This window comes from Antechinus flavipes, chromosome 1 (assembly GCF_016432865.1).
Source record: "Antechinus flavipes isolate AdamAnt ecotype Samford, QLD, Australia chromosome 1, AdamAnt_v2, whole genome shotgun sequence".
Classification (NCBI taxonomy): Eukaryota; Metazoa; Chordata; class Mammalia; order Dasyuromorphia; family Dasyuridae; genus Antechinus; species Antechinus flavipes.
In genome coordinates, this window is record NC_067398.1 from 109,545,579 (window position 1) to 109,564,042 (window position 18,464).

At 33.8% G+C, this 18,464-nt stretch overlaps 1 protein-coding gene across 1 annotated transcript in view; it reads left to right on the top strand.

Annotated features, from left to right (window-relative positions):
- The first annotated feature begins 1,038 nt into the window (after positions 1 to 1,038).
- ERMP1 (endoplasmic reticulum metallopeptidase 1) overlaps positions 1,039 to 18,464 on the top strand; it is a 51,015-nt gene continuing 33,589 nt past the window's right edge. The window contains exons 1-4 of the mRNA XM_051987681.1: positions 1,039 to 1,438; positions 3,100 to 3,401; positions 10,909 to 11,036; positions 12,788 to 12,893. Of these exons, the coding sequence (XP_051843641.1) occupies positions 1,122 to 1,438; positions 3,100 to 3,401; positions 10,909 to 11,036; positions 12,788 to 12,893 (853 nt within the window). The 5' untranslated portion in view covers positions 1,039 to 1,121. The remainder of the gene's footprint in view (positions 1,439 to 3,099; positions 3,402 to 10,908; positions 11,037 to 12,787; positions 12,894 to 18,464) is intronic.

Genomic DNA, 18,464 nt, shown 5'->3' on the forward strand with positions numbered 1-18,464 from the left:
GTAGTGTATGTGTGCATATACATCTGAATACACAATATACATATATACACACATAGGTACATGTGTATTTATATCAACATATAGATATATTTAAGAAGAAGAGATGGCGGGAGGGAGATAAGACAGACACAGACAGTGGCCAGGTAGCTAAGTGGATAGAGCCCCATGCCTGGCGTTCAAATCCAGTCAGGCGATGACCCTGGCCAAATCAATCCTCGTTGCCTCAGTTCTTCATCTGTAAAAGGAGCTGGAAGAAAATCACTCCAGTATCTTTACAATGAAAACCTACAGGACTGAAATACCTGACCGAGAGCTCCTACATTGGAGAGAATCTCTGAGGGAAGGCACTAGCATTAATAAGGGTTTGCAGAAAGCCTTCTTACAGAACACGATATTTTAGGAGAGACTTGAAGGAAGCCAGGAGGGCACTCAAATGACAAGTGACAGGGCCAGGAGTCGGAATATTTTTGTTGGCTGGGAAGGGCAAAGAGGCCTTCGTCCAGGATCGCTAGGGCACTACTCTTAGCTACCTAAGAGTAACGATGGGGCGGGGTTAAGTTAGGATAGGCTTTAAAAACCGAACAGAATTTTGTATTTGATGCTGGAGCCATGGGCATTTATTCTTGAAGGCGGGGGGAGGAGGAGGAAAGGGAGGATGTCAGCAGGGACTCTCAAGCATTGTCCTACTTTCCCTTTCCTCGGGCCCAGAGGCGGGTCCCGAGCCAAGCCAGCTTCATCCACCCGCATTGGGGGGCAGGGACAGGTGGGATTTTCGTTTTTAACTTTATAGTTTATTCGGCCTGTCCGTTCTTTGCATGCTTGCCTAAGTTTTCATTTAGTTCCAAAGAAGCTCTTGTGACTCGGCTTTCTATTCTGGAAATTTCTGCAGTCCACCTGAGCGGACTCCTTAAACATTCCCGACTCGCCAACCCCGCCCCTCCCGCCCAAGGAGGCGGGCTCAGGGCGGCCCGCGGGAAAGGACCAATCAGCACAAGTTTGTCCCAGTGCAGTTTCCGTCCGCTCCTCAGGAGGCGCTGCCCCGGCTGCCGGGGTGCAGGCGGCAGTGGCGGTTGGTTGGGCCGGTGGCCGCAGCGGGGGCTCGGGGCTCGCGGCTCGCGGCCATGGAGTGGGGCTCGCAGTCGGCGGCCGTGAGGCGGCTCCGCGTCGGCGTAGAGCGCCGAGGGAGTCCGGCTGCCCCGGGGCAGGAGGAGCGGGAGGCCTCGGAGCAGGGGTCGCTCCTCGGCTCGCCCCGGGACTGGACGCGGAAGGGGAGTGACGGTGGCCGGGCCGCGGGGTCCGGGCTGTCGGAGGCGCGCGCCGCTGTCGCTCTCCTTCTCTACCTGCTCGGGCTCCGGCTGCTCGTGCAGCTCTCTCTGCGGCAGCTCGTGCTGCCCGCCTCCTCGGGGCCCCGCCCGGAGTTCAGCGCGCTGCGAGCCCGGTAGGTGCCGCTTCGCTCCCCGTCCTCCTCCTACCCTCCCCCACACGTGCATACACCTTTGCGCGTTGCTTGGCACACCGCAAGCGTTTAATAAACGCGCATGAGGTGCACCAACCCACACTCCTTGCAGCGGAACGAGGCGCCGGATCTGGAAGCCGAGAAGACCTGAGTTCGGATCTCTGTTGTGCTTCCTCTTTATATGACCTTGGGCGAGTCACTTAACAATTCTGGCCCTCAGTTTCCTCCGCAAATTGAGCAGGTTTGGACTAGATAAAGTCCAAGGTCCTTCTGAGCACCAAATCATCCGATTTGACTTTTGCAAATCAAGTCACGCCAAGGAACATTTATTAAGTTTTTACTGTACACCTACCAGGCACTGTGCTAAGCCCTGGGGATCGAAAGAAGGCTCATTCTAATATGGTGCCTCTGGAGACTATCTTTGCATCTTCGACTCGGCTGCAAGACTGGTTTCTTATTAGTGAAAGCTAGCACGTGGGAGTGGGATATGTACATAGTGGTTTTCTCGTCTCCCGGTAGGTTTGTGAGCTGCTCTTCAGCACGGACCGCTTCTTGTATATCCCGGGCGCTTAGCACGGTGCCAGGCACTTAGCAATCTCTTGATAAATGCTTGCCTACTGGCGGACCTTCTTGAGAAGACCTGACCTTTTGAGCTCCTGAGTCCTAATACTTGATTCTGTTTACCCTCTGTGTAACTCTGAGCATACCTCTCCTGAACTAGATAATTATCCATCCAGCTTTTGATAATGCACATAAATGGAGAAACTGGAGTTATGTACCATTTATGTTTTTGTTTTTTTTTTTTGTTTTCAGAGACAGGATTTTTATTCTTTTTGGAAATATTCTTCTGTAGAAGACTGGATTCTTAAAAATTGTAAACTTTTCAGACTGAAGATTGAAGAATGATTTTCTGTACTATTATATAAAAATCACTTTTTGTGCTAATTTTGAGATGGAAAAGGGGGTAGTAGAGTTAAAGTTACACCTACTGAAAAGTTTCTCAGCTTATTTATTGTTAATTGAAATTAAAAGTATAGTAACCTATATTTGAAAGAGGTCAATAATTATATGTGAAAAATATTTCACTAGATCATCTTACTAAAAAAGTTTTGACCATCAAGCAGAGAAAGTTTGTTTTCTTAAGTACTCTATCAGAATTTTTTGGTAGTGGTGATTGCATACTTTAGCTAATTATCTTTTTGAAAAAGTTTAGTTTTGGCCCACTTAAAACTTTGTGAATAAGATGGTGATTTGTATGCATTAGGAGGAGGTCACACTGACTTTTAACCATGTCAATCAGTCACCCACTATGTAAAGAAGTTGTAGTGTCACTATTTATCTCACTGTAGGCATGACTTGGACATACTTTTTATGCTTTTGGTAGTTGATATGTTTTTATTGTAAACAATTGTATTGAAGTGTGCGAAAATAATTTTTTTAGATTACAAATCCTTGTGTGAAGTGGTGAGGGCTAAAAATGAAAAGTTAATAGGAATTTATATATTATTTCAAGTTATACTTAATATAGTGAAGGTCCCTTATTACTGATAAATATTTAGGTAGATGTGGCTTACTCTTTTATACTGTGGTGCTTTTAGCTCAGCAAATCTTTTTTTCATCTTACTCTTTTTGATTTCTTATAGGAATTATCTTGAACATATAACTTCCATTGGTCCCAGAACTACAGGAAGCCTAGAAAATGAAGTTCTCACAGTTAACTACCTCTTGGAGCAGATTAAACTGATCAAAGCTGAAAGCAGCAGCATTCACAAGATTTCAGTAGATGTGCAACGACCAACAGGGTCCTTCAGCATTGACTTCTTAGGAGGATTTACTAGTTATTATGATAACATAACCAATGTTGTAGTAAAGCTGGAACCTAGAAATGGAGCACAGCATGCAGTTCTGTCCAATTGTCATTTTGACTCAGTAGCAAATTCTCCAGGTATGCTCATGCTGTTATTTAATCATTTAAAAATATCTAGACAATAGCACTTGTCTAAAATAAGGGTTCTTAACTTTAGCTTTATGGATAGATTTCAGAGGTCCATGAACTTATTATATATGAGGAAAAAAAATGCATTTTCACTAGCATCTATCTGACATTTATCGTTATCCTTCAATCATTTATATAGGTTTCACTAGACTGCTAAAATGAAAAGGGAAGGGGTCCATGACAAGAAAAAGGTAAAGAAGCTTCTGTCTAAACCCAGCTTTTGGGGTGATGACTCACCATTCCCTGGGTGGTCTTAAATTTTTTTTTTTTCCTTTTTTTGCTGAGGTAAAGGCAGATGATGCTGAGACAAGGGTCTTCATATCTCATAGTGCCACTTATGGGGTTAATTTCAATACTGACTGATAGAAGTTTTAATCTTTCACACCTGTGCTTTTTATCCATTCTTAGGCAGTTTGGGACTGCCTAAAGGACAGAAACTCAGGGATTCACCATATCCCATTGTTAGTGTATTCATCTCTTCTTTAGCCTAATACAGCTCAGAAATTCCAATTTCTAATGATATACCTTGGTAGTAGCAGAAATTAAAGGCTTATAGTACCATTCCTAGCCATGGATATTCTTATTTGTATAACAGCAATGTATTGATCTATAAATTATCTTGCTGATAAATAAATATAAATGACATCAATTTAGATATTCTCTCTTGTTGTATTTGATTGTTATAGGAGATATGAGCTTTAGAAAGTTCCTAATTAACTGAGGTTTTGCTCTTTGTACATGAGACACATGTACATGAAACACATTATGAGTACCCTATTTTTTTTTTTTTACTTTTAATTTTATTTTATTTAATAGAGTACCCTATTTTTCATTGACAGATATAGTATCAGGCATTAAGTGTCAGCTTTGTCATCTGTGATTTCACTTGGCATGTTGTCATTGACCTTTACTTTGGGACTTCACTTAGGAGTGTCCCATATTGTTTTAAGTTCCAAATTAATAATTCTTACCCAGAAAATACTTTGACAAAATTACAAAAGACATCTTCAGAGTCCTTGGGTTTAATATTCTTGGTTAGGTAGTATTTAAAGAAGTGAACCATGATGTAGTAGTTAACTGATATATTTTTTATGAATATATTCAGCTGGAAGGAATCTCAGAATCATCACACCCAATTTCCTCACTTGACCAAAGTGGAAACAGATTTGGAACACATAAAGTGCCCAAGGTCATGTAGTGGTCTTCTGTCTCCAATTTGAAAAGTCTGGTGCTCTTTTGTAAAGCTTAATTTCTAGAGTGGTACAAAACTTGTTATATTTGCTTGTAGCACCAGACAATTAGTTTTTTAAAAAAACGTAATGGTGTCTTTTACAACCAGGTTTTAATTTAAAAATTAAATTTAATTAATTAAAACATTTTTTAAATTAATTTTTTCCAGTCTAAAATTTAATTTGAATATTTGTACTGATATTAGCCCATTATTGTATGTTTCAAAAAGTTATAAGCTTAAAAAAAAGCTGAGAAAATACCAACAATAAAAAAGTATCTTAGTAAAATCTTAAAACTCCAAATTTTACTTTTGATTTTAAAAATTCACAAAGTAATAGCACTTATAATTTATTTGCATTCCTTTTCAATTTTCCTTTGGATTTTTAAAATACTTTTTCTTTTTTTTTTTTGCTGAGGCAATTGGGATTAAGTGACTTGCCCAGGATCACATAGCTAGGAAGTGTTAAGTATCTGAGGCCATATTTGAACTAGGTCTTCCTGACTTTAGGGCTGGTGTTTTATTCACTGCATCATGTAGCTGTCCATCCTTTTTAAATAAGACCATAGTATAATCATCTTATTAGATTATTCTCTCCCCCTTCCTCCTCTATTACTTTGTAGAAATCTTGCCTTATTTTTATGTTTGAATCTTATTTTACTAGAGTATTGCATCAGTTAATTGTCATTTTTGTGACCAACATTTCTATATTAAAAAAAAAAAAACATTCTTCAATTACTGGCTATGTAGACTATTTCCAGTTCTTTGATACTATTTAAAAAAAAAAAAAAAGTGAGTGTGGCTTTTTTAGGCCTACAAGTGAGATAGATCGTTTGGTCAAAGGATGTGATCAATTTTATAACTTTTATTATGTTTTGCCTGATTGTTTTCTAAAAAAATTACACCTCTTTACAACTTTCCTAGCAATGTGATAGCACACCTATTTCCTTGCAACCCTGCCAACATTGAATTTGATCAGTTTTACTTACCTTTGCTATTTTCGGTGTCAGGTTTTATCTCTGAGTTTTAATTTTCACTACTCAGATGATTAGAGAATTTTTTTTATGGCACTATTAACAAATTTTGTCTTAAGAGAACTGTCTGTCCATAGCCTTTGGCCATTTATTCATTGGTGATTTGGCATTATTCTGTAAATTTATATATTTCCTCTCGGAGTTGGGGGAAATATATTTTTATCAGAAATATTTACTGCAATCTTTCTCGTTTTCTTTTTTTACTTTGGATAAATTGCTTTTCGTTTTACAAATGGAATTATTTTTATTTAATCAATTTCAAGGATTTTATATTTAAGAATGTCTTCCATTTGTTCATTCGATAGCAGCTTTTACATGTGTAAACAAATTTAGAACACTGATTAATTTGATTTTACCTAGAATATGTGGTGAGTTTAGAGTCTCACATCTTTTGCTTATGGCTATATAATTTCCCCAAACTATTTTTATTGAATTTGTGTTTTTCCCATTGGTTTTGTAACCTTGAAATTTTAAAACACTAATCATTTTTGACAAGGCAGAATGTTGTAGAGCATTGGTATCAAACTCAAATAGTAATACAGCCTCACTAAGTCATACATAAGGATCCCTGCTGGTCACTTATTGGCCATATACAGGATCCTTCTATATGACTTTTGTATGACATGTTGACATGTTCTATTGTATTTTTATTTATTTTGATAGATTTTTTCAATTACTTTTTAAACTATGTGTTCAAGGCCTGCTTTTGTCAGACATATGGCTGAATAAGCTAGGGAAGTAAGTCCCTTAATCTCTCAGTGCCCCAGGCAACTTACAAGGCTATAAGGTATTTTGATAGGCGTTTTCTCATTTGGAAGCTGCCTTTGCTAATGAAATCATAGGTGCAATCTCTATTCCTCATCATTTTACATATTTCATTTTATTTCTAGGTTTTCTTTCCATTGATCGATAATTTTTTCATTAAGAAAAAATCAATACCAGGTAGTTATAAAATTAGCATTAAAAAATCTTGCAAAGTAATTCTCTGAGTTTTTTTATTTTTAATTTTTTTTTTAGTTTTCCTTGTTAAGCTTCTTGTCTTTATTTTTTCCAAATAGATCTAATCACTTAATACAATTCTATAAAGTGTTCAATTGAATCTGTAAACTAATTTCAGAAATTTTGACATTTTTCTATTATCGATTTTACTCTATGATAGAGGTGATTTTTCCAGTCAGGTATTCTTTTAGAATTACTATTAAAACCTTTAAAATAGTTTTTTTTTTTTAAAATTGATTTAAAGAACATTTTGGTAGATTAGTGTCAAATTATTTTTTCAATGAGCATAAATGACATTTCCATTTAATTTTTCCTGATTTTTAAGTGACATATAAAAATGTAAGTCACTTTTGTGGGCTTATCTTGTATCTTACTGTATTACTAAATTTAACATCTATTAAGTTTTTGTAGTCTTTTGGGCTTTTTGTACATACAATTTATGTTACCTTTAAGTAGAAATATTTTAGCCTTTTTATTGCTGGTGCTTATTTTTTGTATGCTTATTATTATGTCTATAATAATTTTTGTGTGTGCTTATTACTGTGTCCATAACTAAAATATAGATGTGGATTAGTCATAGAATCATAAAATTGGGGTGGGTGGGGGGAGAATCTGACATAATTTAGTCTAACCCTTTCATTGTCTTGGTTGTAGAAACCACTGTAGTAAGAAACATTGCTGGGATATAAACATATTTTGAAATCTATGGACCTGGTCAACTTTCTACTAACTAACAAATGAGAGTGTCTCTATTTTTCCATTTTAACCCTTATTTTCAAATAGTATTGTTTTAGGGGAAAAAAACCTTTCAATTCCATTCCTTTCTGGTTTGGGATTTTTATAGCATTTTACTATCCTTGTATTCCTGCTCTTATATACTGCTGTATTCTTTTTCTTCATGCTGTTTAAAGGATTATCTATTCAACAAATGTTTATTAAATACTTATGTGGAAAATCTAAAGGAATCAATAATGTGACTTTCAGTAGTTATACATTGCCAAAATATTCTCCAAAATATTCCATCCTCAGAAATTATATGTGTATTATAATAGAAACTAATATGGAAACTTTAGATAGATAAGACCTTATTGTTATTCAATCATGATGGACTCTACATGTCTCAAAACCCATGGAATTTCCTTGGCAAAGAGTTATTTGCCATTTCTTTTTCAAGTGTTTCCCCATTTTACAGAAGTGGAACTTAAAACAAATTGGGGTAAGTGATTTGCCCAGGATCACCTAGCTAATAAGTGTCTGAGGCTACACTTGAACTCAGATCTTCCTGATTCCAACCTGGACCCTATTCACTGCACTACCTCCCTTCCCTAGAAAAGACCTACTAGTATGTATTTTTAAAGTACTTCTCAATGTATTCGTCTAAGACACAAATGAAATAATACCTACAAAGAATAATGTTACAGCAAGGTATTATGCACACATACAGACATCTGCCATGTAGTTCCAGGTGGTTGGTGTTGAGGGATATTGTTATTTGTGGGAGAACTTCAAATTTAAAGTTAAAAGAAAAGTGACATCTAATAATATCTCTCTCTTTATTTATACTTTTTTTATCTCCATAGAATAATTTGAAGTATGGAAACTCCCTCAGCAAATCAATTATTGCATGAAATCTTTAGAGTCACCTTGGAGCATTGAGAGTGTTGATGATTTGCCAATGTTCCAAAAGCCAGTGTATGTCAGAGAAATTGAACCCTGCTTTTTTTTTTTTTTTTTGATTCCACTTTTTTTTGACTGTGTCAGCTCTCTATCCTATCCTGGTTTTCTTTAACTCTTGAAAAAGATATTTGAGCTATCTGAGGCTATATCAGAGACACTGGAATTGTTAGTATAAAAAGGCATCGAAGCTTTATTTTAAAAAAAATCAAGACGTTTACTTTGAATAGTCTTCACTGTGTATAATGCTTGTAAAATTTTCTTTTGTCCTTTTAAATACTTGGTTTTTCTTTAAATTGTAAAACATTGCTTAGAACAACTTTTATAGAGTTTGAATTTAGTGTTTGGTATAACTTGATCTGGTTTTTGATGGTTTTAGGTTTTTATGAGAGCTACATATATGAGTAAGATAATTTTTCATTGTTGCTTTTAGCTTAATTTAGCTTTAATCCAAGCCAGTAATGCCTTATAAATATCTTGTACCCTGTTGCCATAGTATGCTATCATTACTGAAGCAAGTATAACGTAATAAACTTTTTATTCTTGAACCATAGCTAGGTTGCTCTTGACTCTTAAAACTGTAGTATGAATTTTTACAGCTAAAATTGGTAGCTTAGCTAGATGTTAGGAGCTTTTATTAACTTGGAATGTATATAAAATTCTATTCTGTCATAGTAGCTATTAGTAATACTACTTTTTATGGTGTTTTAAAAACTAAAAGCTCATTTAAATCTTAAATTTAAGACTCATTTTATAATCTTGATGAGTTGAAATCAAACTGTCATGGTAGGACAGGGAATGATTTTCAGAGCCTCCTGACTTAATATATTACCATAGAAATTGATACATTTTTTTATGATGTAACATCTTCCATCAATGCCCCTCCCCACTTATTATTGGCCAGGGTTAAGAGGAGAGGATCCCTTCATAATTAATTTTTTTTGAAAATAGTTAAACTTAATGGGTGATTATGACTGATAATGTATATCCCTTTCCACTCTTGTAGTTAACTCTTTCATCAATATACTATGCTTTACATTTAGAAATCTCAAATGTTTTCATCAGTTTCTTAGAGGTAAGTTTTTAAAAATACTTTCCATAAGAAAGATGGTAATTGTCCATCACTATCAAAATTATCTCCTGAGCTTAAGTCCCATCTCTGTTTGCTTCCTGTTACTTTGACTATATCTATACATAAAAACTTTGCTCAATTGTGAAAAGGAAGGGATTGGTTTAGATGATTTAAATTCTCTTCTAGTTCTAACAGTCTGAGAAGACTATAGTCTGAGATTATTCTGGATCTGAGAGAAGCAATTTTATTTGTATTATAGGGGTGGGAGTTCTTCACTTTTTTGGTGTCCTGGACCCCATTGGCAGAGTCTGATAAAGCCTATAGACTATTCAGACAGATGTTTTTAAAGACATAATATGCCAAGGATTACAAGGGGAAATATGAAAAGGTGTGTTATACAAGTTTAAAAAAAATACAAAGCTCAAATGAATCCATAAACCCCAGGTTACAAAACCATAGTTTAGGGCTTTTTTGCTTTGTGTTTTTTTTTTTTTTGTTGTTGTTGTTGTTGTTTGTTTCTAATATTGAAATCTTGAAGGAGGGTCCGTCCTTTCTTGGTTAGATAGTTCATTTTTGGAGAATTGTTGCAAGTCCTTACTTCTCATTTTCATGGGATAATTGAAAGTATTGGATTCAAAGCCAGAAAAAACCACTTTGCTCAAATCCCCAAGCTCTGCTTTTCTGCCATTGTGTTGATAATCTCTCTAGCATCTGATTTTCCGTCTATAAAATGACTAGAGGATAACAGTTTTGTCTAATGTAAAGCTTCATTTTCAATATTAAAAAAACTGGGCTCCCACATGATAGTACTTATAACATTAGCATTTGTTGATAGGGAAATATATGATGATCAAAAGCTACTATGAATTCAGTAGCATTTTAAAAACTATATTTTGTGGGAAGTAAATGGAAATTGCAGTGACAATGCTTAGTATATATATGAATTTGTAGATTTTTGACAGTGATAACTGTGATTCACAGGTTGGGAACTATTAGACCTAAATGATCTCAAAGGTTCCTCCTAGCTCTAAATCTTAAAATGTTAATCTCTATAATTTAAGTTCTCTAATAGGAAGTATGTAGCACCAACAGAGTTAACAAAGCAATTTAATTAGGTTATGCTGTGTACAAAGTATTTTTGTGAGCACTTAAAGAGTTTCAAAATAAGAGGAATCATCCTCAGGAATCTTATAGTCTATTAGGGGGTGATGCTGTACTAATACACAAGAGAAATGTGTAAGTTGGAACAAGTGATTTGACAGTGATCAGAGAAAGAAGTGGAAGAAACTAAGTGAGTTTTAAATGAGATGGTGCTAATAGAATAAACAATGAAAGAAATGACTAGTTAAATTTAATATGCAGTTAAGTAGTTTCAGGTTATGAAGGCTATAAAAACAGCAATTTAAAAACACATTTCATATTGTAGATCTATCATTTCTTTTTCCAAAGGTGCCAGCGATGATGCAGTTAGCTGTTCAGTGATGCTTGAAATCTTACGAGTTTTGTCAACATCATCAGAAGCCTTACAACATGCTGTCATATTCCTCTTTAATGGAGCTGAAGAAAATGTCTTGCAAGTAGCTATCACTGCTTTGAATATTAGACTTTATTAAATGTCTGTTATTTGAGAGAGAGAGAAAAAGTGTTGTGTGTGAATGATGGAATATTTGTACCTTTTTTTTTTTAGCAGTGCTATGAATGAATTAATTGGTGAATGAAAAAGCACTTATTAAGTAGTTACTATGCCAGATGTTGTGCTAGTCTGGGAATACAAGCACAAAAGAGAAACATTTTTGCCTTCAAGCCTCTTGACATTTAAGAAACATATAGGGGAATGAGACAGAAGGGTTTAAACAAATTCTAAAAGTAACACAAGTTTGCATCCTTTTATAAAAACAGTTTTTGAAAATATAAACGTTTAAAACAGAAAGTGGTCTTACATGAAGATGATTTGGTTTAACAAACAAATCATTGTAATATTTCTTTAAATATTGATTTAAAAATAGGATTTTTATTTTGGTTATAATTTCCCTGTCTGAAATGAGGGATATCTAAAGTACCATTCAAATCTTAGGATCTTAGGATTGATTTTTAAAAACTGTTCTCGCACACTAATTTTCTTTTTTTTTTTTTTAATTGAACAATAGCTTTTTATTTTCAAAATACATGCAAAGATAATTTTCACCATGTATCCTTGAAAAACCTTGTATTCCAAATTTTTTTTCCCTCCATTCCCGCCACTCCTTCCCCCAGAAGGCAAGTTATCCAATATATGTTAAAAATGTACAATTCTTATATACATATTTTCACAGTTATCATGCTGCACAAGAAAAATCAGATTAAAAAAAAAAAAGGAAACGAAAACAAAAGGCAAACAAAAACAAACAAGGTGAAAATACTGTGTTGTGATCCATACATAATCCCCACAGACCTCTCTCTCTGGGTACAGAGAGAATGGCTCTCTCATTCCAAGTCTATTGAAACTGGTCTGAATCATCTCATTGTTGAAAAGAGCCACAGCCATCAGAATTGATCATCACAAAATAGTCCTGTTGCTGTGTACAGTAATCTCTTGGTTCTACTCACTTCACAGCATTAGTTTATTACACACTAATTTTCCTTATTCAATGTCTATAATTCATGACATAATAATTCCCTTATATCTCTAGGTCTGAAGAGTTGATTAATACTTTGGCCACTTTCACTGTTAAGTGAGAGTTATTCTAGTGACTTTTTTTTTTTTAAGCTAATAGGTGACAACTTGTGATAGTAGTGCCTTCCAAAAATTTGATAATTCCTATCATATGCATTTCCCTATTTCTTCATTCTTCCTTTATTTCTTTATTTTGGCATCTATTTCTTTTTATCTTCCATTGATTTTTCTCCCTAGAATGGGGTGAGACAATGGGAGAAGTAGCCTCTTTGCTTTACTGGTGATACTGAGGGCTAAAGAGATTGATCAGTTGTGCTTTTGTTACATTGTCACTCAGTTTACCTTTCCTAGAGTTTAAGGGTCAGAGAGCCTCATCCTTACAGTAATTACATAAGTCAGACAAGCAGATATTCCCATTTCATAGATGAAAAAATTGAGGCTCTCACAGTAAAATGACTTGCTTAATGTTCACACTGTCTGTTAGATGATAGGAACTAATCCCTTCAACTAAAGACTTGTAATCATTTACTGTTTTTTTCTGTTGTATCCCAGTTGAGAAAATGTATTTTATATCTCTTTTTCTTCATTAGGGAATTTATTTTCATATAGTGAGTTAAATGTAATAATACCTTAGAATACAATTTAATTGATTTTTTTTCTGTATTTTTCATTAAGGCCAGTCATGGTTTTATTACTCAGCACCCCTGGGCTAACTTGATTCGTGCATTTATTAACCTGGAAGCAGCAGGTGTTGGAGGAAAAGAGCTTGTATTCCAGACAGGTATGCTATCAGACATTTTATATTTTAGTTGAAATATTTCTTTTGTACTTAAATTAAATCCTTATGCTGAAATAAATCTTTTTCTGTAGAAAAATTTTTCTTTAGAAAATTATTTGTGAAAATATAGGATATCTCCTGAAAGTAACTGCTGCAAAAAGATTAACTTGCTGTTTAAGATTTAGATAATAAAAAATAATATGAGTTTTAAAAATTGTCATCTATCTAGATATTTAGGGATTTAATTTTATAGTTGAATTTATTTGGTACTATATTTTGTATATATGTAAAACCAGTAACATTTAAGTAGTGCATCATTTCATATTTATATTAAGTTATTTACTTATAATATACATTATTGTAATATATTTATAATAAATAATATTAAATATTAAATTTATTAATAGTATAAAACTGTATAAGTAATATATGATCAATGCCAACATCTTTAATACAATTTCAGCTTAACAGAATTTTATACTTAGAGCAGACATTTTAATTTTGTCTTTATTTGTCCATTATTAATAGTTTCCATTTCAGGGAATTTTGAAAAAGAAAGGAGGGCTTAGCGTCATATTATGCTACATGAGGATTATTTGATTTTGCCAGAACTTGGAAATCTGTACTTCAAAAAACACTATTGATTAAAATCATATTTTAATATTTCAGTGGGTCTGCAATCTCATTAAAGTTAGGTACTGTAGTGTTATAGATCACAATTGATCCATACACCATCTCATTTTGTGAAATGCTTGTCAATATCTCCCCCCTGATTCTTCCTCATTGGTGGTCATGCAACATGCTGAGATCCTTCCATTGCATCTTCGAACATTATATAGTTACCAGTGCAGTAGATTGGGTATCAAACTGTTATTTCTTGTTTTTGCTTCATAGACGTCCTATTTTATTTTCCTAATTGTAGTTGACATGTTGAATATGTTTTGAATGTGTTATAAATATTTTGCTAACATTTAATACTTTAAATTGAAGATAAATTAAAATTAAAAATTTAAAATTGATTGATTTTTATCAGTATACATGAGAGGTTGGTTTATGATTTCTTTCTCTACTTTAGCTCTCATGAAATTGAGGAATGCCCACATTTATTTTAGGAGTTTGAGAAGATACCTTCTTTTTTATTTTTGTGATTTATATAATCTTTGAATTGTTGTTTGATTATATGATAGAATTACTTGTGAGTCTCTCTGAAACTGGTATTTTTTTTCCTTTGGAATATAATTAATAGATTATTCAATTTCCCCCTCGCCTTCCCTGAAATTGGCATCCTCTCTTTTGAATCACATATCTCTTGCTGGCAACATTTCTGTCACTGCTTGTATACAAGTGTTTTTGCTTTGGTTTATTTATGCCCATTTATTATCTCTCTTTTGTTCTTTGGAAGCCTGCAGTTTTAACTCTTTAGAAATTGTAGCACTCTAAGAATGGCAGCTCTATATCATTGCATTTTGGCAGATAGGTGACCCACAGTAGATAATGTGCTGGGCTTAGAGTCAAGAAGAACTAAATTGAAATCTTTCCCTAAATCTTCATTGATTCCATACCTGCACATTCTTCACTGTGCCAAAAATGCCTTGTTATTTCACTTAAGAGAATACCATGAATTCACTGATCATGGGCAGTTCACTTAACCTCTGTGCCTCAGTTTCCTCAACTACAAAATGGGATTATAACTTCCAGAGTTATTTTAACGATCAAATGAGATAATTGTGAAATGCTTAACAGGGTACTTGATACACAGTAGGTACTTAAATCTCTTTTCCTCTCTCTGTGGACTCTAGGTGGTATCTGAAAAATGAAGGGGTTTGATGGATAACTTATGAGAACTCTGCCAGCTCTAAATAAACACAGTGGAACTTTTTTGTTTGTTTCACCCAATTGGATGACTAGAGAGAAATGATATTCTCTGGAATGTCACTTGTGAAAACCCTTTCTTTTTATTTTTATTAAGGCTGATCTTAATACATATGTTTATCATAGAATTTAAAATACAGAATGATTGGATCAAGCACCATAAGCCTCTCAAAGTGCCTGCCTTTCCCTAGCTCCTTGAGTTTTTATTTTTAAATTTTTATTTCATACTTGACAATTTGAGGATATTAGGTGAGATGAAACCTGTTGTTTTAATTGGCTTTCTCTTTTATGAGAGATTTAGAGCATGTTTTCATGTGGTCATTTATAGTTTGTGATTCTTTTGAAAACTGTTTATTCCTATCTTTTGACCATTTATTATATAGATGGCAACTGTTACAAAAGTCTATGAACCTATGTCTCTTGCTTTTCATCCAATCAGTGAACATTTATTAACCATCTACTATATGCTATATGCTGTGGATAAAAGTACAAAGGAGGATCTAGTTCCTAATTGCAACAAGGTTATACTCTAATGGGAAAGTCAACAAGTACATATAAAATAAATAGAAAGTATGTAAATACAAGATAGGTTGGGAGGGAGGGCACTAGTAGTTTGAAGGTAAAGAGAAAGGCATCATATAGAGGGGCATATGAACTTTATTAGAAAGGAGAGAGGGATTCTTTTAGGCAGAGGTGAGGTAGGAAGTACATTTCAGGCTTGATTTCAACACATTTCTTCCTTGTTAATTAATAAAAATCTCATAATTAGCTCAGCAATAATTTATATAAAAAATTTTAAACTGCATGACTTTTCACCATTTTGTAGTTTTCATTGTCTCAAGATTTCCATGGACAAAAATTTACCTTTTGGCAAGTCTCTTGGTGATGGGACTTATTAAGACAGCAAATACGCAGTTTCACATGCATTGACCTACAAAAAATTGGCAGTGGCAATTTATTCGTTGGGTATTCCCTACATTAGTAAAATCACAGGTCAGGATGAAAATCTTTAACATTTCTTTCCTATAAAAATTATGGTAATTTAAAAAGCGTTTTCTATTTTGAAAGGGAGACATTTCCAATTCTCCCTTCCCTTACCCTGTACTCCCCAAAATTATTGAGATAGGGATAGACAATTTTCTCCTAAATTTTTTCCCCCTCTGGGGAAAAATTGTAACAATATTAAGAGATAACAATGCTTTTTGAACAGCTTATTACCTTGTCCTTTATCCCTGGCCTTAAGGAGTAGCTTTCATCCTTAATGGAAGAGTTTGGAACAGATAGCAACAAGTCTCTGTATTTCCTTTTTGCTGCTATTGATAGTCCGTGTGTTTGTAGCTGTTGTCCCATTAATCTTTGCTGTCATGTTCTTCACTGTAGAATTATTCTTTTATAACAGAAATTCATCTAAAACATTATTGCTCAGATTTCTTTCATTTCTGACAATCTTCTATTCATTTAATTCTTGAAACTTTGAAATTTTAGAGAGAAATAAAGGCTGTATTGACATAGGCTCTTGTAGGGAGATTATAATGCTGTGCACTCTTGTTTTATTTCATTTTATTTCTAGTAGATAATACATGTCTCTAAAGACTTAATTCTGTTGTTAACTGAAATTAACAAATGTATAATGAGATCTGATAATTTTACAGGTTCTAGTGTCACTGAAAAGCATAAATCTTGCACTATGATTTGCAGCTCTTAGGATCTTCTTAAAATTTGGTCCTTATCATTGCTTATTGTTATTTATAAATTTTTTTCTAAAAAGTTTACACAAATATAGTTTCTTATTCCTTGAAAATGTTAGAGCAATAGAATCTTAAATTTAAGCTCTAACCTTTAAAGTTTAACATTTTGATATGTTAAGATCTGATATGTTTGCTTTTTTTTTTTTTAAGCCTTATACAAAGTAGATTATAAAGCAAAACTTTGCAGGCACTCACAATTGAAATATTGGTTGTGGATGGAGCTGTTGATTAATTTTTCATAAGTTTTTGAATCATCAGTCAGAATAGAGATGACATAACAGGTTTTTGAAATGTACTTTAAAAAGTAAAACTTTTAAGTTTTTGATAGTAATTTCCCACAATTTATTGTTGAAGTACTTTTACTAGTGGTCTATTAGTCAGTTAACTAAACAAGCCTTAGAAATACGTAGTTCTATTCTTGGAACTACCTAAAAAAAAACATTAGTATGTCATAAAATCTCTAATTTAGAATTTCTGCCAATAAAATAGAAATGGTGACAGTCTTTTATTGTAATACATTAAATACACATTTGGCAGGTCTTATAGTGGTGGCCAAAGTAGTAGTCTTTTGACTATACAGAGCAAGAGGCTCTGGAGATAAATTTGAATAAATGAAAACTATAGGAAATGGCCACTATTTACTAGTTAGTAAGTTAGTACTAATTAGTAAAATGTGAAAACCATGACCCTACAGATGCCAGAAATTAAATTTCCAAAGACAAAGGAAATAATTTTTTTAAAGAGTAAGTTCATATATGACATTATCTATAAAAGTTTGTATTAGCTTTATTACTGTGTAATATCAGCTATAAAAAAGTTTAAAGTTAAACAGAGTAAAGAAGTATTTTTTTTTCCCATTTAGCTTTCAAGAAATACATTATTTACTTTGAAGGTGATGTCTCTGTAAAGTATGTCTGAAGAAATAGAAAGTAGAAAGCTAGCAATAGTTTTTTAGCTTTCTCCTGTTGTTCAGATGGCTGCCCTTGCTGTCAATTTATTTTTTCTTTCAAAAGCCAGTGGTTAAAAAGTAGTACTATCCCCAAGAGAAATGTTTGTCATTAATATTGAGGAAAATATATCTCCAATATTTTAGTTGTTGCAACCTGCCACATAGCTTCCCATAGCTTGCCATTTAACTTCTATCAAGTATTATTGGGGATGGTCAGGAAAGAGAACATCCACAGGAAAAGTGGAAATTCAAGAAATAGAAGCAGTTAGAGGTTTGAGTAATGAGTAAGAAGAGAAAGGAAACACTATAAAACAGAAGTATTCTAAAACATATAATAATTTTCAATAGGATACTTCCATTGTCATTTCAGGGAATAGATTTTCAGACGTGATCTTGATCTTGAATGTAAAAATATCCAAATATTGTCTACACAGAATATTTGAAGACTGTCTTAATCTCTCCAAATATTTTCTTTTTCTTTTTCTTTTTCTTTTTTTTTTTTAAGCAGTCATTCAATTCTATTTTAGATTTGGGGAAAAGTACCTTTCATAAGGAGCTGTGTCTTGGCTTCTTCCTGTGAACTGGATATACTGGAGAACTTTGAAGGGTTGATTCAGGGCAGAAATTTAAAGCCTCTTATGTGAAGAATTGGAGATCATTGTGTGTTAGAAATGTGCAGGACCTTAGGTGATGATCTTTTCCAGCTCTCTCATTTTACTACTAAGAAAACTGATACGTAGAAGAGTAAAATCTCTTGTTCAAGGTTATGAGACTGGATAGGTTTCCCTTGTCAAGTACCTGTACATGTTATACTTGGTAGGTAGTGGTCAATAAATTATTGATGGGAATTAGCATATACAAAGTCTGTGTGGGCCAGAAAGACTCTTTGGCTAGCAATACTTATAGATGGGCTAGATTATTGCAGTAAATGTATTAAAGCATTATTGAAATAAAGAACAGATTGTGATATTTATGCATTGTTTTATCTTACCACTTAGTATGAAG